General features: G+C 38.8%; 1 protein-coding gene across 7 annotated transcripts in view; it reads right to left on the reverse strand.

The window, feature by feature from the left end:
• EPN3 (epsin 3) overlaps positions 1 to 25083 on the reverse strand; it is a 36682-nt gene that overhangs the window by 5577 nt on the left and 6022 nt on the right. For 2 of the 7 annotated variants that reach the window (XM_039342838.1, XM_039342839.1), the window contains exons 2-7: positions 18906 to 19624; positions 16114 to 16232; positions 3196 to 3279; positions 2298 to 2405; positions 945 to 1107; positions 10 to 306 (exon numbers count right to left, since the gene is read on the reverse strand). In XM_039342838.1, coding sequence (XP_039198772.1) covers positions 10 to 306; positions 945 to 1107; positions 2298 to 2405; positions 3196 to 3279; positions 16114 to 16232; positions 18906 to 19491 — 1357 coding nt within the window. In that variant the 5' untranslated portion in view covers positions 19492 to 19624. The remainder of the gene's footprint in view (positions 1 to 9; positions 307 to 944; positions 1108 to 2297; positions 2406 to 3195; positions 3280 to 16113; positions 16233 to 18905; positions 19625 to 25083) is intronic. The other 5 variants (XM_039342842.1, XM_039342840.1, XM_039342841.1 and 2 more) reach the window with 5 other exon arrangements.

Consider the following 25083-nt stretch of genomic DNA (forward strand, 5'->3'; position numbering starts at 1 on the left):
CTCTCTTACCAGGGGCAGAGGAATTATCAACAGAACCTCCCCAAGGATCAGCGGCAGAAGTGGCATTGGCAGAGAGTGGAGCAGGTGGTGACTGTTCTCCCCAGGGGTCTGAAGATGAGACACCTGAAGGCAATGATTTTATCCCCCATGGATCAGAGGCAGAAGAGACAGGAGGAAGATTCCAGGGGCTGGAAGAAGCTTGACCGGCAGAAGAGTGAGTCAAAGGATCTTCCGAAGGCAATGGCACCCAAGGGTCTGCAGCAGGACCCCAGGATGTTCCTGTTGATTCTACAGAAGATTTGGCATCTGAAAGGAACAAGCAGATAGAAAAGAGCCTATCAACGTGGAATCTGATTTGCCCAAGAAATAGGGAATGAATCAACTAAGAAGCAGATAGCTTGATGAAGTCAGGATTGAATAAATGAGTAAGATCAACCTTAGAGATGCCAGGTGACGAAAGAAACCTTAGCTATTCTATGAGCTTTAACTGATCAAATCTTCATATACATGTATAAGAATGTATGCTAAAGGAAGAAAGAAATGTCTGGATGCTATATATCAGTCCAACAGAAATAATCTTAGGGGGAAATTCATTTAAGCTGTAAATAGAGGCAGACAGGTTTATGTTTCTTTTAAGATCACAGTTGCTACTCAAGAATCTTTTACTAAGGTGTTTAAAAGTACTTCCATAATGACTCATTTTTAAATAAAGATTTTTAAAACTCTAATTTGTATTTATTTATATAAATGTACATAAAATTACAAAATGCATATAAAACTACAAAAATGAATTGAAATATTTTTATTACCTAACAGATACCACTACTTAAGGTAGAATCACACAATAATAGACAATGGTTTAACATTGACCCCTGTTGCCCCCTAGGAAGAATGGAATGGAGAACCGAAAAGAGAAAGAAGAGAACACGTTCAAAACTTCTTACTATTATGGTCCCAAGAACTGGACAAGGATAGAGCTGAAGGAGGGAAGTCTGTGTCAACAGATCGAACAGTGCCCCCACCTGGAATATCCCATGGGTCAGCAGAAGTATGGGTAGAGGTGACTGGTGCTGGTCCAAAAATGTCTGCCAGCTCCAACACAGAAGACTTGAAAGATACAAAGGAATACCGTGTATTAGAGCTTGTAGTTCTATAGTTCCTATAGAGCGGAAACAATTATGAAGAATTCAACATACAGCCAGAATATAACCATTTTTGCAAAGTATCAAAGAAATCAAACGCATCTCCTTGCTCTCCTTAGGTATGGTGCTGACATTCCTTGGCTCTTAAAGTGTGTAATCTGATGGGCATGGATTGCCCCAGAATCAACTCTACACCCAAATGATCTCATGGTGTCATCTGTGTTCACAGGTGGATGGTAAGGAATCATTAGATAAATGCACAAAACATGAGCATTAAACTTATGAGCATTGACCAAATGCCATTCTGTGCCTTCCTCTAATACATAGCTGGAAGAAAGAACTGATTGGGTCATTCTCAGCCTTGGGAGGTTGGTCACAATAAGCTGGATTCTCACTGCTCTCAAGTTCCTGTGGAATAGAAATGATGGTGACATTAACATGCCTGAACAATGGGTGTTTCTGGAAATAACATTCTGCAGGGGATCACTTGCTGAATAAGCTATGGAATATGAGAATAGTTTATGCTTATCGGAGGCTGGAAACTGCCAGGCTGACTATGAACAATAGGCCTGGCTCTAGAATAGATACACCTGTAGAGAGGAAAATTGTCTGATAATTCACCTTAACAATATTGGAAATAGAAACAAACGTTCATCTGCCATATATTTGGTATTTGGTATTTTATTCTACCAATACAGTAGATGTGGGTTTAAAAAAAGGAAGTAAAATAACACGAAATACCAATGGAAAAAAAGCATGAAACATAAGAGTATTTCCTCATGTTAAATGTATAACCATCCTCGCTTCCAAAAATTTCCTTTGAGGCTTTATTGTTTGCCTTTCTAAAGTTCTTTGGGGTTGAGTCCAGTTATTCTATAAAATCACAGCGGCAGGGATAAATAAAACCAATTTCATAAGGTTTTGTAGAATTATGGACTCAGAATCTGCAAAATTTGTGGCATGACAGGATGCAGCATCCAAGTCAATATTTGCTCATCCCGTTTGCCTAATGAGGATGTGAGCCAAAATCACCATCAATAACTTCAGTTCCAAGCTACACAGTTTACAATTCCACGTAGAGATAACACATGAGATATATACATTTGCATACTTCAAAGCTGGCATTATAGCATGCCTGCAATTGGTTTCTCATACCTGTGTTTTCTTTGCCTTATCATCTTCTTCAACTCCCTCAATACCTACGTTACTTTCTTCCAGGGCCTTTTGTAGTAATGAATTTTCTCCTTTCCATGCCCTAACTTCCTGCAATCAGAATGAACACATGCCTGAGCCAAGGACCAGAAAGTGGAATGATTATCTCCTAAAGGCAACAGTCATCATTCAGATATTACCCACGTGCATTCGTAATAGCAATCACTTTTTTTAGTTTTCAAATACAATCCAGCTTAAGATACTCCTTGATAAGGTTAGTCTTTAGAACCATGAAAATTAAAGCTATTAATTGGAAAAGTATCAGAAGGCAGAAGAAAATGGACAGAGCCGGGAGTAATGATAGGAAGGAAAAGGTCTAGAATTCTCTCACCTAAAAATGTCACAAATTCTATAATTGTAGCAATCTTATGCACACTTTTGGGGCAATAATTTCCACTGAGCTTGGCAATGTGACTTACTGTCAGGCAAGTAAGCTCATGACTGGATTTGATTAGGAAAAGCAATATGCTTGTACTTTTTCACTTGCTCTGATGATCAAATTTTAAATCCAATCCCAATATTTAATATTTTTGTCATTAGGAGAAAGAACCCATGACACCCATTCCTGGGTTCTGGGGCTCTGACATTTCTCATTCTTGATTTGATTCATATGTATAAAGGTCAACAACTTTTGTAAACAATTTCTGAATTTCAGCAAATAAATGAGATTCCAAAGCTTTTGGCAAGTGAGCAGTGTGTAGAATTCCTAGACCACTGGGGACAGAACAGCACTGTGCCAGGAAGACAATGTGAAGGTTACAGAAAGCTGCCCCATTTGAAGAGATGTGAGTTCAAGAAGAGGAAAGGTAAAGTGCCCTTTCACCACCTGGGCTTGGGGTACCTTCTCATGCTCTTGTTTGCTCAGGGTAAGCGCTATCTGTAATTGCACATCTTCATCTGTGCTGGAGACTGGAGGAAGTGGCTGCTGATAACAAAGGAGAACTGGGTAAAAGTTTGCTCAGAATTCTCTGCTCAATCATTTGTTTTGAGTAAACAATCCACCACCAACCCCTTTTCCCCTTTGTGGACATATGCCAAGTTGGTATTGAATTAATCTATATTTGTTCATTTCAGTATTGAACTAGACAGCTGAATTGCTCTTTTAGCCTTCTCTGCACTGGTGCACTCCAGAAGTGTTGGAGACAACTTGAATAATGCCCATCCACAGCTACAAGAATCGATCCAACACATCTGGTAAGTATAAGATTGGCTGATCTGTTTTTTCATCAAGTTTGAAGTGTGTTCGCTGACACCAGCACTTCTATTATCAGGATTCTATTTTATCAGGGGTCAGCTGAAGTTACAGGTAGTCATCAATTTAAAGCCACAATTGAGCCCAAAGTTTCTGTTGCTAAGTGAGATAATTGTTAAGTAGGTTTTGCCCCATTTTACGACTTTTCTTGCCACCGTTGCTAAGTGAATCAGTGCACTTGTTAAGTTAGTAACACGGTTGTTAAATGAATATGGCTTCCCCATTGACTTTGCTTGCCAGAAGGTCACAAAAGGTGATCACATGACCCTGGGACACTGCAACCATCATAAATACATGCCAGTTGCTAAGCATCCAAATTTTGATCATGTGACCACGGGGATGTTGCAATGGTCCTAAGTGTGAAAAACAGTCATAAGTCACTTTTTTCAGTGCTGTTGTAACTTTAAAAGGAAACTAAGTGAACTGTTGTAAGTTGAGGACCATCTGTAATTTCTCTCATCAAAAAAGTATTTTTTCCTAGATGTGGAAAAAAGAACTAAAGTAATCAGCCTAGTACCGGCAACTCAGCCCATATCTATGTATAATCTTCCACAACAGTATTTTTGTCTGATGTGTAAAAGACTAGGGGGTCTCAGACTTCGCACTAAGTACAGCAATAAATATTGGCCCTCCAGGAATTCAATTTCACTTCAGTAAGATTTAATATGGCTACTTACTTTCATTGCTTAATTGCAGAATAATCGTAACAGGTAACAGATCTGTCTACTGCAGAATACAAGAATCGTGTAATAGATATAGAAACAGACACTTTAGGGCAGTGGTTCTCAACCTGTGGGTCGGGACCCCATTTGGGGTCGAACGACCATTTTACGGGGGTCGCCAAACAACGCAGTCCACCATTTTTTCCCCCTTTTCCTTAGCTGTGCTACTCCCTTTTATTCTATTGGCTTTTGAAAGCCAATAGAATAGACTCTCTTGAATAGAGTCTAATTCTATTGGCTTTCAAAAGCCAATAGGAATTGTCCAGGCTGTCTCTGCCCTGCTGAGCCCGCCAAAAGTCCCATTCTGCAAACGGTGCTGCACCAGTTGAGTAGTCCTCGACTTACGACCGGTTGAGTAGTCCTTGACTTACAACCAGTTGGGGGTCGCAGCATTAAAAAGGTTGAGAACCACTGCTTTAGGGCTTCAGTTTCTAGGCCTTTTCCTCAAGCCCTTTTAAGCCAATTGACTTCTGATCGATTATTTTCCTGGCTTGAGCACTGGAGTCACTAATGCCAAGAGAATCAGAAGGCCCACAGTCTACGGAACTCTAGATAACCCACTTCTTCCAAAAGTGCTTGCAACGCTATCGATGTTATTTCAAATATGTCTATGCTGCTTTTCAATTCAAAATTCCCAGAAATTTCAAATCAGAAAAAAATGGAGACAGTTCACAAAGATTCTTCTTGTGGAGGAGGTAATACGGCCTTCCACGAGTGTATATATTCCTCTGCAGTTGAAATACTAAGTCTCCAGCCAAGCAGGTTGGTCAGTCTCCCATGATCTGCCAACAGCCAAGAATAACAAGGATTGAGGGAACAACTTTTACTTCTGCTCCAGAATTTTCTCAGGTGCTTTATCTTCTGGGGAAATCATCAAAAGCTGATCCAAGCAACCCTGCATAGCAGTATTTGGACAGTCAACCAGTCTGGACACCAGGTGGCACCTAAGCCAGATTTAGGCAACCTACAGGGCATCCCAGTCATGAAAATGTGAGCAACTAAATGTTTTGAAAAGAAGTCACCAGGGTTCACAAACAAAAAGTTGCATGGGTGATATCCCCACATGATAACAGAGACATCTGTGTATTCCCCATAAAGTAAAAAAACTTTCTTGTCCTTTTAGGCCACTGTTACAAGGTTCCTATAAAGAAATGATCCTATTAAAATCTATAAACATGAAATAAAAAAAACAAAAAATTATATGATAGGTGCTGTGGCCTTATTGTACTTGGTGACTTTCTACATATTTGTGGTACATGTAGATTTGGGGTGGGGGAGGGAGTTGCTGCACCTTTAGCAATGTGGCTGGCTTGCCAAGCTAATGTAACCTGAGAGTTTGCTTTGCTGGCTGCTATGACCTCACCTTGAAGTTTATCAGATGTTGTTCTAAAACTCAGTTGCCTGCAACAAAGCCAAACAGCAAGCAAACAGATTTTGGCACTAGTAGGCACAATCTGCTTTGTCCTTAACTTTAGACAAGGCATTGTCATGCTGTTGCCATAAAAGAACAAACACAGATTGTGCCCATTCATTCCAAAAAAATGGTATTGTCACACACCACCATTAACTTTATTTTCTGAAGAGTTATTGCTAATTGCTAGCAATCGTGTAAATGTTTAATTCGCAAAAGGCTGCCCAACTCTTGCATCCTTCTAAAGAAAAATGTTTGGCTTTGGCTTAGCATGACATTTGAACCAGCCTTTTTACTTCCAAAACTATTATTTATGACTTGGCATTATGTGCCTGATATAACAAACTATTTTAAACCAGGATTTGGTGAACTATGTCAATCTGCCAAGATTTTTGACCCAATGTAGATTTACTCTTTCTCAGCAAATTAGCTGAAGGGAACACAAAGTTAGTCCATGCAGAACACACTTCAGTTGCATTAAAAGGTAAGGTTGGGAGACAAATGGAAATATTTATCCAGGGGCTTCATATTTGGTACTTGTATGTCTGCAACAGTTACAAGCTAAAATCACCATCTTTGTTTTCAGCACAGTAATGAGATTCATCTATCTGGCTTCCCATTACTGCACAAATCATTCCTGTTCCCTCTTCCTTCTATTATGTTGCCTGCTAGCCTCCTTGAAATATAGCTCTCTGTGTCTTCCAGCTGAGGCTATAAGAAAACAATTTATACAAAACCATGCCATTAATTGATGGCCAAGGTGGAATATGAGACCTATATACAGTCTAATGCCAGCCACTCCGTCAACTGATCCTCAGAGTGGATGCTATCATGTGTTGCTGAAGATCACTAGAATTTGACATTGCCAGACAACCCAACAGCAGGAAATTCATTAAAATCTTATTCACGGAACTCTGCCTTATTAGGAATATCTGAATCTGGCTTAGGCCACAAGTCCCTCTATTGCCCACACTAAGCAGCAGCTACTACCTAAAATTTGAACTGAGTTCTGCTGAGTGGCTTTGGGCCAATCACTCTCTCTCTCAGTCCAATCCACCTCACAGGGTTGATGTTAAGGGAAAAATAGAAGAACAATGGAGTATCGTGTATGTTTGCCAACCTGAGTTACTTATAAAATAATAAAGATGGGATAAAGAGGGAGGGAGGGAGGGAGGGAGGGACGGAAAAGAAAGAGAAAGAAAGAAAGAAAGAAAGAAAGAAAGAAAGAAAGAAAGAAAGAAAGAAAGAAAGAAAGAAAGAAAGAAAGAAAAGAAAGATCTGCTGAACCAAATTCATCTACTATTATTAAGGCAAATACTGGTAGAAAGATCCCGCTGATTTAGAACGTGAGTTTCTTCATCATATCAGATATTCCCCAGCCAGTTTTCCAATTATCTGCTTTATTCAGTTGTGTCAAATTGTATCAGAATCATCCCTATTAAATATTTCTAGAAGAATCTGTTCCCTAACTTATTGTTTAATTGTTGACAATGTTTCTAGGAACTTGATAAACTTGAACATTGTAATCCTATACTGTACAGTACAGTGCACAATTCTTTTCTTTCTTCTCTAGAACCTTAAGAATGTTTTTCTTTTAGTTTTGGGAAAGGGGCAGAATTGCTTTTGTTTTTAAAAAAAGTGGCAGCATTTTTATATATGGACAAACATGGATCCCATTTTACTATTCAACACCTAAAATTGCAAGACTGGCAGATTGAAATGGCTGTACCTGTATCAATAGTAAATCTTTTTTTTTTCACTTCAGAGTAGATGAAGATGAAAATAATATCTAAAGACTGAGTTGGGATGTGAAGATAAGCAAGATTGTGCATAACATTTCCTTTGTTAAAGCAATTGATTCATTGATAAGGCTGGTATTTTTTTTGAGATACTATTTTTAATTACAACTTCTTGAAAGCAGCACAAATTTGGACAGGGCTTAAAGATACTCAATTCAATTTTTGTACAATATTTAGGTAGAGACAGCAAAAATTAATCATCTACATAGTTCTTTAGAAATGAAGTTTGGTTTTCTTTTGTTGCTAGTCACCCTGCCATGTATACACTTTTTTCCCTGTCTCTTTTCAAAATTAAAATTCTTTTATTAAGTGTTGAAATTTAGATCAAGTTTGGGCAACTTTGAAAATCATGAAAAATATATCAGAGGATGGGAAGTCTTTAATAGTACAGAAATCAGATGTAATGTTATGGTTGGGAAGGAAATGAAAATATAAATTTGAATGAATAAATGAGTGAATATATAACAGAATAAATTCACAAAACAACCACTCTGATGATAATGGGCGTCCATAATATTGGATTTTGCTTAGCATGTGTAAACTGACCCTCTATAGTTTGTAAATCAGAGGTTATGACTTGAGTGTAGAGTGTAAAGCAGGTCATAATTAGTTGTTGCACAAACTGTCATTAAAACCAGTGTGTGAACTCAGCCACAGAGAATGCCTCTAGAACTTCCTTGTCCTGTTTTTCCCTCCCAAGCTGACCTAACTCAGTCGAGAATGGTTTTCTCAAAGATCCATGATGTGTTTTCAGACATCTGTGTAGCTGAAAAATATCAGCTACATAGCTAGAGGGAATCCTCGACTGACAACCGTTCATTTAGTGACCCTTCAAAGTTACAATGGCACTGAAAAAAGTGAGTTATGGCCATATTTACCACCACTGCAGCCTCCTCATAGTCATGTGACCAAAATTGGGATGGTTGGCGACTGGTTCATATTTATGATGGTCATAGTGTTCCTGGGTCATGTGATCACCTTTTTGCAAACTTCTGACAAGCAAAGTCAACGGGGAAGCCAGATTCACTTAACAACCATATCACTAATTTAACAAGTTGCAGTGGTTCACTTGCAGCAGAAGAAAGGGCATAAAATGGGGCAAAATTCACTTAACAAAGGTCTCACTTAGCAACAGATCTTTTGGGCTCAATTATGGTCGTAAGTCAAGGAATACCTGTAATTTAGTAGCAGTTATGTAAATTTAAAATGCTATTAAAGGAGGAACGATACTTTGGATAAATCCATCTGTCAGGTCTTTAAAATACTAATTTCAAATAACACCTTCTGTACGTGCATTGCCGTGAAGAAAACTAAGTTCAAGGCTAATACTAGAGCATATCCTGAGCTGTGCAGGAAACTACATATTTTGGGCCCAGCTGCCACTTGTAAAACCAGACCCTCAAAGCGTCCTGCCTTATTTTGCGCTTTATTACAAGGTCCTCCATTGTAAGAGAGCTACTTTAACTTTAAACAATTCAACCCAATATGCAACAGAAACACAACAAATCTCAAGCTACTTACTTCGTGGCCTACTAAATGTTAAGTATATAACCTCCCTGGAGTCACTCTGGAACATAACAGTGATGTAAATATTTAATTTCAATTAATTTAAAATACACAAAATTATTTTGTAAGTGAGAGAGGCTGATTACACAGGCATGATTTTTCTCCATGTCATAGTGTTTTGCGTGCAAATCTCAAAAAATTCAGTATTAAGGAAAAATGAGAGGAGGGGATGGAAGGGGAAAAATAGGATACCTAGCATGACTGTGTCTGAAATGCCCTCAGCTGATAACATTGCTGTGCAGCAGAATAATCAGTATTAGGCACCCCGACCTGCTTTCTAGACATACTAATTAAAAATAATGAAAGGATATGACAACATGATGATTATGTTTATGATTATGCTGGGGCTCAATAAACCTCCTGATGGATGTCCTACTTACTTTGATGCATAGTTGACGAGCAGGTTTCTCTGTCTTGACTAGGTTAAAAGGTTAGTTCTTGCCACCATAACTCTTTCTATACTTTAGTCAGTCTTTGAATCTCTTTGTTTCTGGATTTCTATAAGCACAGAGATGCCTCCTCCTACCTAGCATGAAAAAATCCAGGCTCTCCAAATACTGTTCTTGTTTCAAGTCGGTCTCCCAGGAGGACATCCTCTTTTAGAAGACTGACTTAAAACAAGAACATTGCTTGATGGAGCTGGATAAGGATAATGTCCCCCAGATGTTGGTAGAAGAAACCAAAAGCCAATCTTAATTACAATCAAAGATCAAAGTGCAAATTTAGACAACACGTTTCAATTAACAAGAGATACCACAGGGAATTGGATAGTTGTAGTCTCTGATATTTATTTCCAGAGTTTACCAGATTGACAGAGGAAGAAACAGCTTTGTTTTGGACCTCCATCGGCTGGCTTGCATCCCAGTTTGAGAACAACATACAGCAGTACTCCACTGAAATATGAATATGAATATAAAAATGTAGTCTGGTGTATCCAAGCATAAAGATATATTGTAAGGTAATTATGGATTTGCCCGAGAATGCCAGAGCTAGAGAAGGGCCCAATATAGTATTTGTAAGTGCTGCAAATGTTGTGATTTCTAATTAGTTGTACACATTTATTCAGAGGCTCGTCTCTGCTTCAGCTGTGAAAAATCAGAGATCTGTAACTCCAAAAGTTGTCTTGTTGTCTAGTAAAGGTACTCTGGAGTCATATCTTTAGGTCTGCTTCTCTTCTTTGCCCTATTATGCATCTACAATCATAAAAATATTCTATACATATATAGTTCTTGTCTGATTTTCTAGATACCATATTGCAGCTATTAATGTTAAAACTTTATAATTATAGGTATCGTGGCCTATTTGCAATAAATAGGAAAGCTCTTCTTTAGATTCCTTGCTCCTGAATATTATAGGAAGTAAAGGATTTCTCAGAGCCTAAGCTGCCTGGATAATATCCATTTCAAATATTCTAACAGTTGTTCCCCTTTTTCCTGCGATCACTGGTGATGAAGGGAGGAGTCCCTGGAATTAACCTTCTAATCTATGTTGACTGGAGCTCTACTTCTATCTTAGAAATAAGATAGGGGCTGTTCCTCCCCCCCCCCCAAGGAAAATAAATATGTGCTGTAATTACAGTAATTTGCCCTGGCAACATATGGAGTGGGAAGAAGCCTTAGGAAACTCTGGCCATTGCATGGTTGAGAGATGCCAACCACACATTTTATGTCTTCACGCCTGCCTTGGCCTTACACAAATGCCTAGTTTCTCTCTGCAAAGGAACATCAATCTGCATTCAGTAAAGTGGAGCCGTTTCAGGCAGTGACATCTAAGAGGGCAGAAAAAGAAAAAGTGGTTCCTGGATGTCGCTGTGAGAGTTTCTAAAATGTTGCTCGTTGCACTGGATGGTAGAACACCATATTTGAAAGCTGCTTCAGCAAAATGTCAGCCTTAAATCCCGATTTTCTCTTTTTGCTCAAGAATGACTGGAGTATCACCACTTTCTAGGAAGTCTCTGCCAGATGCAACCAGCAGGACTGAATGTCATCAGGTCAGCTGGCTAAAATTTGAAGATTTTTGAAGGCTTGACATCTGTTCTTGACAGAAGCTTACACTCGGAAAGAAAGAAAGAAATAATATTACAGTGCTGTCTGTTTAAGGGATTATTCCAGGCTGCTGAACTTAGAAAGAGCCAACAGAACTTGTCTAATGAGCCAAGTAAATTGCTCCTACATTTGAGGGCCACAAATGACAAATTGCAACGTTCCCATCTTTGACCTAGAATGCAGCATAACCGGTCTGAGGAATTATTTTCAGAGATAGTTCGCATTTGTAATTATAAATGGGTCATCGTGCCAAAACACACAAGGGGATTCTGCCTATGGTTCACTCTTCTAATGAATGTAGTGAAAAGATTTTCAACACTTCTTTCATCCAAAACATTTTGGAACAGTCTTCACTGCAATTATGTCCTGAAAGATTCTTTACAACCAATTTACTATATTTTGGATTTTTTTTTTTTTAAAAAAAAAAAAACACTTTCCTCCTTATCCTACTCAACTTTTGAATTTTCAGATTCCAACTCAACTTAATATTGAAACTTTCACCTTGCTAAATCTACCTCCCATCATGAGAAGCTAACTACGAAGCATCTGGCTCTATTTCCTTCAGTGAAGCTAATGCACAACTGAGAAGGAGTCCTATAAAGAGTTATAAGGCTCTGTTGTAGGAACAAAATTTCCTACAAAGATTAAGAACATAGAATGATTCGAACTTTAAAACATTCAAAAATTGGAATCATATTTAGATTCTTAAGAATTTTTCTCTCACAAATGGAAACATCAATTCTTTATTAACTTTTTAATAAGGTTTCATCAGATTTCATTTTGCCACTGATTTTTCCTAGTTTATTTGTCTATGAAAACTGGCCTCTGAGTAGTTACAAGCTAACTATATTACATTTCTTATATTTATAGACTGCTAAACCCCTAAGGACTCTCAATGGTTTATAGAGAAGATATACAAGAAACAAAACATATACAAAACTATAGTAGAGAAATTAATGAAAATATGAATCAAAAAAATAAACCAAAATCATCTATAACCAAAGCAAGATGGAGTAAAGGCCTAAATGGCTTCTCTAAGACCTATGTTTTGAATATAACAGGATGGGAGCCAGTTGAATGTTCATTACAAGGTCCTTCCCAAAAACTGACAAGCAGCTGTGGCTAGACTCTCCTCCCCTTTACCCCACTAAAATGGGGCATCCACTAATAGTTTCTCCCAGATAGATTGACCATGCCAATTCCAATAGGAGAATGTGACTTTGCAGATAATTAGGCACAACACTTTGTAAGACTTTATAGGTTAATACCAGAACTTTAAATTGCATCTATGACCCTCCAGTATTGGCAAGTAGTCAATAATTGGCAACTATATTGGCAACCACATTACAGCATTGCTGTGTTCTGGAGAATGTTCATCACACAAGGTGTGCTCTGAACCAACTGCAGCTTCCATATGATCTTGAAAAGCTGTCCCACATGTAGCATATTGCTGTAGTCTAAGCAGGTGGTAATGAAGGCAGCAAGATTCTCCTACTCAGGTAGGATTGCAACTGGATATCAATGAGGATGCAAAAAAAAAAACTTTCTTGACCACAACCTCCATGTGCTGCTGCAACAAAAGTAGTCAGTCTAGAAAAACCCACACATCACAGGCTTGCTTCTTCAGGAGTAAGGCCATCTCATCAAGAGACACCACTGGAGCAAGCACAGAATTCAGATGGGCAAATAGCAACTCTTTTTACTAGAATTCCATTTAAGTTAGTTCTCGCCCATCCAGGACTTAAGCCTCCAGTCACTTGGACAGGACTCCAACTGCATTTCCTGTCTGGCCTGGGGAACATAGTTAACCCCAAACATTTGGATTACCTCTTCTGGTGGTTTAATGTAAATGGTAAACAGCCAGGAGCAAGAACTGACTCTTGTAGAATCCAGAAAGGAAAAGCCATCAAGCCAATCTCTCCTGCCTCACAACCACCATCCAGTGAAGTGAACCTTGCAACACACACGCACACACACACCGGCACACACAGACACATTTATCAAAACCAGGAACTAACACTCTATATTAAAATGTAATAGAATGGAATGGTGTTTCACTCTTAAGTAGTCTGAAAGATGTCTTCATCCAAACTAAGCTTAATTATATGCATATTCAACCAATATTGCTATGCAGATACATCTCAGGACTGATATTATATTAAGAACAACATCCAAAACTTGTTTGTATAAGCAACTTTTCAACCCTCATTCAAGGAGATCATAAGTTGGCCTTGAATATTTTGGCACTTGAAGCAAAAATCTAAATGTAAACAGTTGGGGTTACATGATAATCTCTTCAAGGTACTAAAGATTGAGCTGGTTTATCACCCTGTTACACAAGGACATCAGAGTGGATCTGTTAATTTTTACAAAAACAAGCTTGTGAACTACTTTCAGAAATAGTTATAGCTTTCAGAAGAGTGTAAACCTCTAGATGAGGGGACATTGTCCCAAGTCAAAATCTCCAGACTGGGACAGTCTTAATCAGCTTTCTGCTTATTCAATGTTACTGGTGCCATTTATGGCAAGAAAGATACTTGGAATTGACCTTGTTTGTGTATGTAAGCAAATGTTTTAACTGCCTGGAAAGAGAGCAGGAAATCTCTGATAGGAAACCATGGGATGCCAATCACTGTGCTACAGTTCTAACAATCTTTTCATAGAAGTAAAAGAAAAAGCCCTGTCAGATGCAGTTTCTCTAGGTCTAAAGGCACTTCTGTTGGAGACAATTTGCACAGCCCATAGCTGTAGATGCACTCTGTGCAAGTTCCCCTCTAGCATGATCTGTAAGTGCTGTCGATCAAATGAGAAAATATTATGTGTCATAGGTTGCAAGGAGACAGAGTAGAATTGTAACATCCTTAGTTCATCTTCAAAATTGCAAAACAAAGAAAACACATTTTCCTACTAGTGACTAACCGCATCTTCATAGCTTCACAAGTGGAAATCACTTGTGAGGAAATTGTACATGACCCACTCGCTACATTATAGATGACATATCCAGAACTGACTAGAAGGAACTGTTCCTGCATCATTAAAGGACAACATGGAATTTAAGCTAGTAGCCAATACATATTGTTTGTTTTAGCTATGTTACAATCCTATCACATATAAAATCCAAGGATTCTTCTCTATAGCTGCCAGAAATAAATCCTGGGCATACTTCAGTGTTTTAAAAGTACAAACAACAGAATCCTACCAAGTAATCCACAATTCAGGCTGTCCAAACTTCCTTCCTTCCAGATATGGTAACTTCAGCTCCCTGCACATCATCAGGATGCAAGAAAAAAAATCTACTAAATAACGCCCCATTTTATCTTAATTCATTTCAGTGCCTACTGTGTAAATCTCAGACCACAGATACCGAAATATCCAATACAATAATGTAAATAGGAAAAGGGCAATTGCTGGGCCCGTCCAAAATCCCTCCAGAGGATGAGCCAATCAAACTCTGGAGGTTATGACGTATGTCCAGGGGAAAGGGGGAGTTGCCCAAAATAAGGGTATAATAATAGGAGTTCTTTAAATAAAGCTTTCACTACAGTCTTATAAAATAAAGCTAATAACACTTTATATCATCCCACTCCTCTGAAAGTGAGCAGGAGCAGGGACGAAATAAATGCATGTTCTGCAGTCTTCCCTTCTACTCACAGAACACTTATTGTTATGCCTCATCTTCAGGGAATTGCATTTAAAAAAGAGGGAAGAGGAAAGACCTTGATATGTCCTTTATTTTTCTTAAAGTCATCGCTAGAGGATATTCATGATAAAAGGAGGTAGACCATGCTGCCACTACAAAAGCTTATCTTATTGATTTAAGGCACCGTGTAACCTGCTATTACACGTAGGTGACTCTGCATGTGTTAGCATACAAGACAAAAGATAGTTAAACCAACAAAGTGTTAATACTCTTTGATGATATCTGGAATTCTTTTGCTTATCTTGAGCAGTCATAAGAAAATCAAAACCCAAACTCAACAAGGTTGCAGACAGAGATATCCAGAAATCTCTGCCTTGCTCCCATTCAGTGTTGCTCCAAATAAGGTTATCCCTGGGGCAGGGTCAAAAAAAGACAAGAGGGCAAGCACCCATGGGATAAAGTCTTGTCCCTTCCTAATGTGTGCCACATTAGGATGGACCTTCAATTGTGCAAATGATACTGCCGTGCACCAGCTTGACTTTTCTGACAAACACTCCACCCTGATGCCCCTGGCTCTGAGACAATCTTTTTGGCTGTCTTCAAGCCCTGTTGCTTTCAGTCCTCATATAACCTACCCCAAATGCCCAAAGGCCATACCTGACAGACACTGGGTTGGGGAAGGCTGGCTTAATAAAACAACCACATTTGACTCACTGGACTTAAGAAAAATTTCAGAAATTAAGAACTGTTAAGCAATGAATCAGCCTATCCTAGATCATCAGCGGGCTCCCTCTTGCTGGAGGTTTTCAAACGTAATCCTGCACTCAGCACTGAGTTGACTTATAAGATCCCTTCAAATTGTTACATTCCATGATTCTGTGTAATACTTACTACATCTTCCAAGTGCCAATATTGGGATTAAATTTGTCTTCCTCGTGTATTTTAGTTATTTAATTATATTTATCAACCACTTTTTAACTTGCATCAGCATTTATGGTAGCTACAACTAAATAAACAAAAATATAAAATTTTAAAAAATAAAATCAATGCAATTAAAATCAGGTATAATAGCTTCCACATTGCTGTAACAAACAAACAAATAAAGCTGCTCCCTTATCTAAGTGCACCTGCCCCTGGTTCCAACAAGCCAACAAAACCTTCCTTGGGGAATGAAGCAAGACATCTTATTCTTTCTCCTTATTCCCATTTTCAACTTTATTGGGACTGGCTTTTTGGTCCAGCTCACATTCAACCTTTCTGGCAGCGAGTGTGCTTGGTACTCTCCCTTGGTATTTGCCAGGGTCTAAGGAACAAAAACCGTCACCTTTTCTGCTTCTTCTCGACTCATTGCCAGGGCAAGCTGAAGCTGGAGCTCCTCTTCACCAGTAGTCTGTGGCCTTGCCTGCTCCAGGTCAGAGCTGAACCGAGGAGACGATGAAGAAGCTGAAGCCAAAGACAAAAAAAAAAAAAAACCAATTAGAAGGGCAAGTAGAATGAAAGCCATCCACAATATGCTCTGAAAGAAAGCCCAGTTGGTTCTACAGTGCTTTCTTAGAAAATGGGTGCACAGTCATTGGTGATTAGGCTAGCTACAGAAGCTCCCCTGTAAGCTATCAGTCAATTATTAATAACAATTTATTAAATATACATGCCACCCAACTCTCAGTGACTCTTGAGTTGTCTAGCATGAGCACTCTGAATCCTGCCTCACTGAACAGAGAGAAAGAGAGAGAGAGAAAGAAAGGCTAAGAGAGAGAAGAGTGGGAGACAGAGGATTGAAAGATGGATGGTCACAAGAGTCTATGGAGATTCTCAGTCATCCAGGTCATAGTTATCCGAAAGGTGCTTTTTCATGAGGCAACTGGACTTTCTTGGTTTTCTTTGAAGAAATTTTGCTTCTCATCCAAGAAGCTGAAGAAGAATATTTTTCTTCAAAGAAATGCTGCCCTCGAGAGAAAAGCAGTCCTCCATTCTGTCCTAAAAAATGTTTTTCTTTTTCAATATCTCTTTCTGTGCTGATGGTTGTCTCCATTTTCTGCCTACCAACCTTCTGTGTTTTAATTTCATATGATGTCCAACAGTCGAAGGCTATGACTAACCCACATGCAGTGGAGGGGAAAAAAATGAAGTTACATTTTATTTTGAAAACTCCAATCCACTTGTGTTTCTATAGCAACATTTTCCTTGAGTTTGGGGGGAGGAACAAAAAACAAAGTACATTGGTACCGCTGCACAAAGATTCGAATCAGTGGCATCTGCAGGGTGATGCTGGTGTTTTCAGCAAGGTTATTGGGTCAGAGCACAAGCTCCTTTGGATCATACTTGTGATGTTGTGAGGCACATAGAAAAAACACCAGCCTTTGCTACAGTGCTGAGGTTTAGTTAGTCTAATCCCCTTTCCCCAACCACACAGATGACACTGTTCCTAAAATTCTGTCAGGAATGGTGTACGATTTAAGGCCCATATGCCTAAAAATGTGTTCTCCTAGGCTCAAAGGATGGGGTTTTTTTCAACATCTGGCATGCTAATACTGCTAGTGCTATTTTTCCCCACATCCACATCAAAGTCATTGAATTAAAATGCAATTTTCTGTTAGTTTATTCAGATGGCAACCCCACTTCTAAGGGCTTTCTTCTAGTCATGTACTTTTACCTCAGAAGCCTCACTGAATATATTCACAATGACTTCTAAACAAAAAAAAAAAGTTAATTACAGCCACTCAAGGAATCTAGGAACTCAGACATTTCAATATCCACAATTTTCTATAAGATGCATGGTAGAAGTGGTTAATTAAAAAACTGATAGTTTTGTACATTATATAGAAATATTGAGCACTAAAGTGGCATTTTTTAAAATTAAACTCTTTGCAAGGTTACTACTTACTCAGCTTGCAAAAATTCAACAACTGTGATCCTGCAAGATGAATATGCCCTTGCTTATTTTATGACTACATCGGCATCTGCACAAATTCACTGTTCTGAATGTCTTGTTTATTTTTCAATTAATAATACTGTACAGTACTGGAATGTTCAGCCTTTTTGAGTGGCAGTGGTGTTGCAAGGACTAACGTCATGACCCAGGCCTTTACTTCAGGCCCAGCATCAGCATGCCTCCAAGTGCTGCTATTCGGGGTGGTCTAGATGGGGGAAGGGGGGGGGGCGTAGGAGATGCTTCTCTTTTGTTCAAGAAAGTGTGACACACCAGCAGAGTCAAGTTAGGCCTTTTCTAAATTTTTGGCACGCTGAGCCCAAAAGGTTCGTCATCACTACCCTAGATATATAGAATTCTCAGCAAACCCAGCTAACACAAGAGATAAAGGATGGTAAAAGATGCTGGAAATCTTAGTTAAATCCTACCTAGATAGCCATATACCCTTCTTACGATTTGGCCTTCTGAAAGCTTTCAAAAAGGCAAAATGATAGGGCTGTACACCATGGTGCTTCCCTATTCAATCTTATATTCTCTATGTGATCCAGAGAGCTTCAAATGGAAATATATGTAACTTTGTTCCGCTAATTATACTTTTAGATTCCTACAGGATCAGGGAATTCAACTTATTAGGATTTATCTAGGATTCTTTGATTGCATTCAACTGAATGAAACTACACTTTATACCAAGGTTGTAAAAGCAATGTAAAGACTTATAAAATTTCTGCTTAATGATAGTAGAAACAGTGAAGGTTTGGCTGTGGATTCATAAAGGACACTGGGGGAAATGTCAAGGAAGAAATGAAATCTACATACTTGGAACAGTTTCTATCTATGGGCCTTTTGAATCTGTGCCCATTCCTACTATCAGCAATCTGTGTCCCTCAAATATTACTTGGTATTTGCCAGGTTTCATTTCTCAAGCTCCATTACGATAAATGGTAGAAATTTGGAAACATTTCAGTCAGTGTTGCAAACAACTGCTTCCAAAAGCATATGCTTTAATCTTTACATTGCAGTGTATTGCAACTGCTGGTCAAGATGTCCATGAACTTTACTACAGGATCACCAGCCCCCCTGAAAGCATTCACAAATTAGATTATACATTTTCAAGTTTGTTTTTTGCCAAAGATGACTTGATCTGTCAGAGAAAAAGTGGCACAGCCACATACCATTGCAGTACTCACAGTTAAAGGAGGATGGAGAACCTCTTGATCTGCTGTAGTCATCGCCATATTGTGATGCCCGCCGTCCATAGGCAAGCTGGTGACTGTTGCTGTTGCTGCTGCTAATGCCCATACCTTCAATGGACATCCGTTCTTTTGTTTTCAAGGCGTAGGCTCTCTCCTGTTTCAGCCTCTCTTCATCCTTCAGCAAGCTCATCACCTGCTTCACTTTTTCACGAACATTGATGCCTTGATCTTTGCCATCACGGTCGATGTACTGAAACTCCCTTAAAGTCTGAATGGTATACAGATTCTCACGGCACTGATGAGCCACCTTCTCTGAGCCTGTTTTAATGAGGTAGTCTAGAAGAGTCAGGGCCTTGTAGACGTGACGCCAATTCTTGCCACTGTCATTCAGCCGTCTCCAGATCATACCCATGACCTCCGCAAAAGCCACTGTGTTGAAGGTCAGGTCAGCAATCTCAGACATTAAAGAGCTGGGGGGTCCCCAGGGATCATTGGAGGTGGCCTCACGCACCTTGATTTCTGCCTCAGAATAATTGTGCACAATGTTTTTCACCTGTCGACGCAAGGCAGAGGTCGTCATGGCTGAACCTGAAAAAAGACCTCACTTGCAGAAAAAAATGATCCAAAGAAGAAAACTTGAGAGGCCCCAGGGAAGAATCAAAGCTTCAGAGTGATTGGTTAAGAAGTGCTAATTCTTCAGTTTCTACAATGAGCTAGAAAACAAATAATGGAAACTCTATTAAAATTATGATTCAGTTCAGCCATTTTAGCTGATCAGTTGTTTTATTCTATCCAGTCAGGAAAAAAAATGCATTTCTTCCTTTCTATCCCTCACCCTCTGCTCAATTTTTCTATTTTATGTTATTTCTTCAAAACCTAGAGCCATTCCAGATAGTTCTAAGCCAGCCATGAGTTATTCAGCTAGAGTATTTGGGTAAAATTTATATAAGAAACTCCTTTAGTTCCTGAAATACTTCTATGCTAATCTTTTTCTGAGTACAATTACGGCATGGTGGACATATTGCAGTGCCATCTAAATTTATTTTTGTCATGTTGAGGGTCATACAGTACACCAAAAATGTGGGACCAAGCGCTGCGGTTCTGGAGAGATTTGAAGGGTTTTAAAGAGGAAATGAATGTTTTAAGCCTCTGCATTTCTTCTACCTTTTATCTCCACCCAGTAAAAACCTTCAAAAATGCATGGTTAGAAAGTAAATAGGCAGCCTATGTTAGTTTTGGTAATATATTATCTCATGATTATGGGTTTTTTTTTTTTAACACCCAGTCTTTTCCCCAAGAGCTTATCTTAATTCACATGGTGGTTTCTCCTTCCTCCCCATAACAGTCCTACATGGTGGACTGAGAAAAAGAAATATTCAGTTATCCAAGGAACTTCAAGATTGAGTAAATGAGGATGCAAATCTAGATGTCACCAGCCCAAATTCAGCCCCTTAGCCACTATGTTACCATGGCCTTCAGTCTGATGGGCCATATTATCATAGAACTGTATTTCATGAGCAACTATAGTGGGAAAAATCTTTCTGAAAGAAGATAAGAAAATAGCAAGTCCTTGATGTTACAGAAATACATATCAGGAAATCCTGGACTGTGTACCTCGACAAGGTCAAGTACTGTATAAGCAGTGATATGCTGAAGCCAGCCCATACTAGTTCATAAAAGCCAATGGTTATATTTTTGGGGGAATTTTGCAAGTCATATGGATCAACTGTTTGGTGGCTAGCAAGATAGGGAAGTGGCAGCAGTGGACCAGAACTGGTTGTTATACATTTATTGGCACATCATTGTACTGTACATAACAGCTTTCTTTCATAGTAGGCAGTCTCAGAAAGAATAATTATATTATCCACCAAAAGAGATCTACGTGCCAAACTAAGGATCCATCTGTGCAAAGAGCAGGCTGTGAATAAACACTGCCATTTACAGTATGATCAAGGTTTCACTGAAATGATTGAACACATTTCTGCTTCAAATAAGAATGCCAATCTTTATCTGAAGCCCTTTCTTCATATTGTGAAAGCTGGATGAAAGCATTTTATGTTTTTCTACTTTAGGTTTTTCTGAGTAAGGTGGATAAGATACCCCAAATAATATGGAATCAGGTTTACAGGTAGTTAATAGACATCACACCAAATCATGCCAAACCAATCTTATCTCATTCTTTGATAAAGTGACCAAACTAGTATACCAGCGAAATGCAGTGGACATAGTAGTATACCTAAATTTCAGTAAGGCATTTGACAAAGTAGACCACAACCCACTCCTTAGTAAGCTAGAAAAAGGTGGAATAGACAACATCACTACCAGATGGATCTGTAGCTGGCTAACAAACCGTATTCAACAAGTAATCATCAATGGCACTACATCCACATGGAGAGAAATAAGCAGTGGGATACCACAAGGTTCCGTTTTAGGCCCAGTACTCTTCAACATCTTCATAAATGACTTAGACAAGGGAATTGAAAGGGAACTCATCAAATTTGCAGATGACACCAAACTGTCAGGAATAGCCAACACTCCAGAAGACAAACTCAGGATCCAAAAAAATCTTGACAAAGTCGAACAATGGGCCCTATCTAATAAAATGAGTTTCAACGTGGAGAAAAAGCAAAGTCTACACTGAGGCAGAAAAAAACAAAGGCATGAATACAGATTGGATGAGACCTGGCTTAAAAACAGTAACTGTGAGAGGGACCTTGGAGTCCTAGTGGATGATCACTTGACTATGAGCCAGCAGTGTGCAGCAGCAACCAAAAAAAGCTAATACAATCCTGGGTTGTATAAACAGAGGCATAGAATCGAGATCACGCAAAGTACTAGTACCACTTTACAAAGCCCTAGTAAGACCACACCTGGAATATTGTAGCCAATTCTGGTCACCATATCGCAAAAATGATGTTGAGAGTTTGGAAAAAATTCAGAGAAGAGCAACTAGGATGATCAAAGGCCTGGAGGCTAAAACATACAAAGAACAGCTGCAGGACTTGGGTTTGACTAGTCTAAAGAAAAGAAGAAATGGGAGACATGATAGCAGTATTTCAGTATCTGAGAGGCTGCCACAAAGCAGAAGGGGTCAGGTTGTTCACCAGAGCACCTGAAGGCAGGACAAGAAACAATGGCTGGAAACTGATCAAGGAAAGAAGCAACCTGGATCTAAGGAGAAACTTCCTGACAGTGAGGACAATCAACCTGTGGAACAGCTTATCCCCAGAAATCGTGGGCGCTCCATCACTATAAATTTTTAAGAAGAGACTGGAAAATCACCTGTCAGAGATGGTATAGGTTCTCCTACTTGAACAGGGGGCTGGACTAGAAGTCCTCCAAGGTCCTTTCCAGCTCTATTCTATTCTATTCTATTCTATTCTATTCTATTCTATTCATTTGGCATCTGTATAATTCAACATAGCACACATGTTGTGAGTATATATTTCATGATACTTGTTTTACTTTACAAATCTACAGTATCTGAGAACAAAACAAAAACATATATTCATGTTTCCTCAATGTAAAACAAAAATGAATTATAATTTACAAAAACAAGATAATATTTTAAACTCTTAAAATGTTATAAAATACAGTACAATCTTAACATTTATTTAAAAATTGGCATCATCTTTTATTGATAAAAGGGCTAAATTTACTATGAACATTTTTAAAATAAGAAGACAGATGAGTGAGAAAAGGGTCTTTTTTTAACCTTTCCTCACTGGTCAAGGTCAAACTTCCCTATGTATTCTACAGTTCTCAGCTTTCATCAAACAGTGTAGGACATGGAACTATGGAAGGCTGTATTAAATATCTTACTAGCCTGGCACATTTTTACTTGACCTAGTAAAATACATAAGAATTACATCTAAATACTATAGGGTAAAAGGAATCTTATTCCCATTTTTGTCTTCAAGTTAGCTCTCCTGTAATTTGATTACTTTCTCTGTATCTCTGACTTCTGAATATCCATTAAAATAAAAACTTCAGTCGCCATTTGTCATTTCTTTCAAGCTACATGACTCAATAGATAGAGATGATAACTGTGCAGCTCCTCCCCCCAATACACACAGACATACAAGCACATATATATTAGGACATGCTACCTATTGAATTTTATGGAAATCAACAATGAGATCATGAATTCATACAAGCATCGTTGTAATGGAAGTGACAGGAGATTCTGTACCACTGCCAATAACTCAGCCTTACTGAAAAACCTATGCTCAGGTTTTCCCAGCTGCTAAATTTCAAATGTTTTTCGGTGTATTTGAATCCTGTTAAAATAAAACACTAAATGATGCACAATACAACCAAAAGCATGTTAAGCCCTCACATACCAGCAATAAGATAAAATCAGTTAACACACACAATCAAATTAAGAATGGCACTGATGTTCATTTCCAAAACTTTGTTAGAACAGCCAAATCTTGAGTAGTTTCATGAAGTTTATCAGGGTCATATATCTCAGGTGAGAACTTATTTCACAATATCAGAGCAGCAATAAAGAAGTACTGCTTCTGAGCACTCTTCATATCCCCACCCAAGGATACATAGATTTCTATATGCACATACATGCATTAGATGTTCTAAGCAAAGATAGCTTTGTCCCTTTTTTTTCAAAGGTATAGGTAGTACATTGGATGTGAAGAACCATTCAGTTGTTGCTGCTTGAAGAAGGTGCTAAGTAAACATACTGGGGTTCTTGGATTTTTTTTTAAAAAAGCAAAATAGGTGTACTAAGCTCCCAGTAAATGTAATGGATCTATTTTATTTTTTAATAAATCAAAAAGGCCTGCACAGGAAAAACTGAAAATTCCAGTTTCACGCTATCTACCTGACACTCTCCTTATCATTGCCATGCCCTAGCAGCCTTGGAGCTAGAAAATAAAAGCAGACCTTCGGCCCCAAAATTTAGCCCATTCCGTCCTAGTAAGAATGTGGGTTCACTTCCCACTCAGTTGCTCCATATGGGTTGTGACTTAATAAGAGTGTCAGATTTCTGGGCTCATTCTCACTTCCTATTGCACAGACGATTTATATAGTAGGGCACATGGGAAATATGCCTTGCTTGGAGGGTGAGGGGAAATAACCCTGAACTTTGCTCCCCACATGCAATATAGCCGTGGTGGCAAACCTATGGCACACGTGCCACAAGTGGCACACAAAGCCCTCTCTGTGGGCACACACACCGTCGCCCCAGTCCTACGCCTTCAGCTGGGTTTTATAAAACCTTTTAGGCCTCTGCCGCCGTGTGCAAAAAAAAAGGTTCAATCAATTTCAACTTCTTGCGGGGGGGGGAGGGAAAAATCTCACAAAGTTGGAATTGATTGATTGAACTTTTTAGTCCCACCCAGTCTGCTGTTACCAACAAAGCCACGGCCACCCAATGGGCCATCCCCATCCAATGGGCCACACCCACCCAATGGGCCACGCCCACCTGGCACCCAACGATACATAAGTGGGTTTTGGGTTGCAGTTTGGGCACTTGGTCTCTAAAAGGTTCACCATCACTGCAATATAGTATTTGAGTATCTACAGTTCCATCAATCCAAAGTATAGATAGTCCTTGACTTACAACAGTTCATTTAGTGACCTTTCCAGGTTACAATAGCACTGAAAAAAATGACTTATGACAATTTTTCACATTTATAACTGTTGCAGCATCCCCATGGTCACGTGATCAAAATTCAGACACTTGGCAATTGGTTCATATTTATGACGGTTGCAGTGTCCCAACCGTGTTACTAACTTTAACAACTGCACTGATTCACTTAACAATTGAGGCAAGAAAGATTGTAAAATGGGCCAAAATTCAGTTAACAAATGCTTCACTTAGCAACAGAATTTTTTGTGCTCAATTGTGATTGTAAGTCGAGGACTACCTAGTCCATTTGAGGGATACTTTGAGGGAGTTATCCTTAAATTTTCCAGAAACTGATGAAAAGATTAATAATGGGAAGAAACTTCCCTTACAGTCAATGTGCCAGCATTAGAATAGAATAATATAGAATAATAACTTTATTGTCACTTTGAATGTACACTAATCAGCATACATTATCAGTCTTATCTTTCAATCTTCAGGCCAAGGTGGATCTGAAGAATTTTAAATGCTTTCTTGGAATCCAGGTGGGTTTCTGAAATAAACTAAGTGGGGCACAGGATAAAT

This window comes from Crotalus tigris, unplaced genomic scaffold, assembly GCF_016545835.1.
Source record: "Crotalus tigris isolate CLP2741 ecotype Arizona unplaced genomic scaffold, ASM1654583v1 scf7180000017814.3102382, whole genome shotgun sequence".
Lineage (NCBI taxonomy): Eukaryota > Metazoa > Chordata > Lepidosauria > Squamata > Viperidae > Crotalus > Crotalus tigris.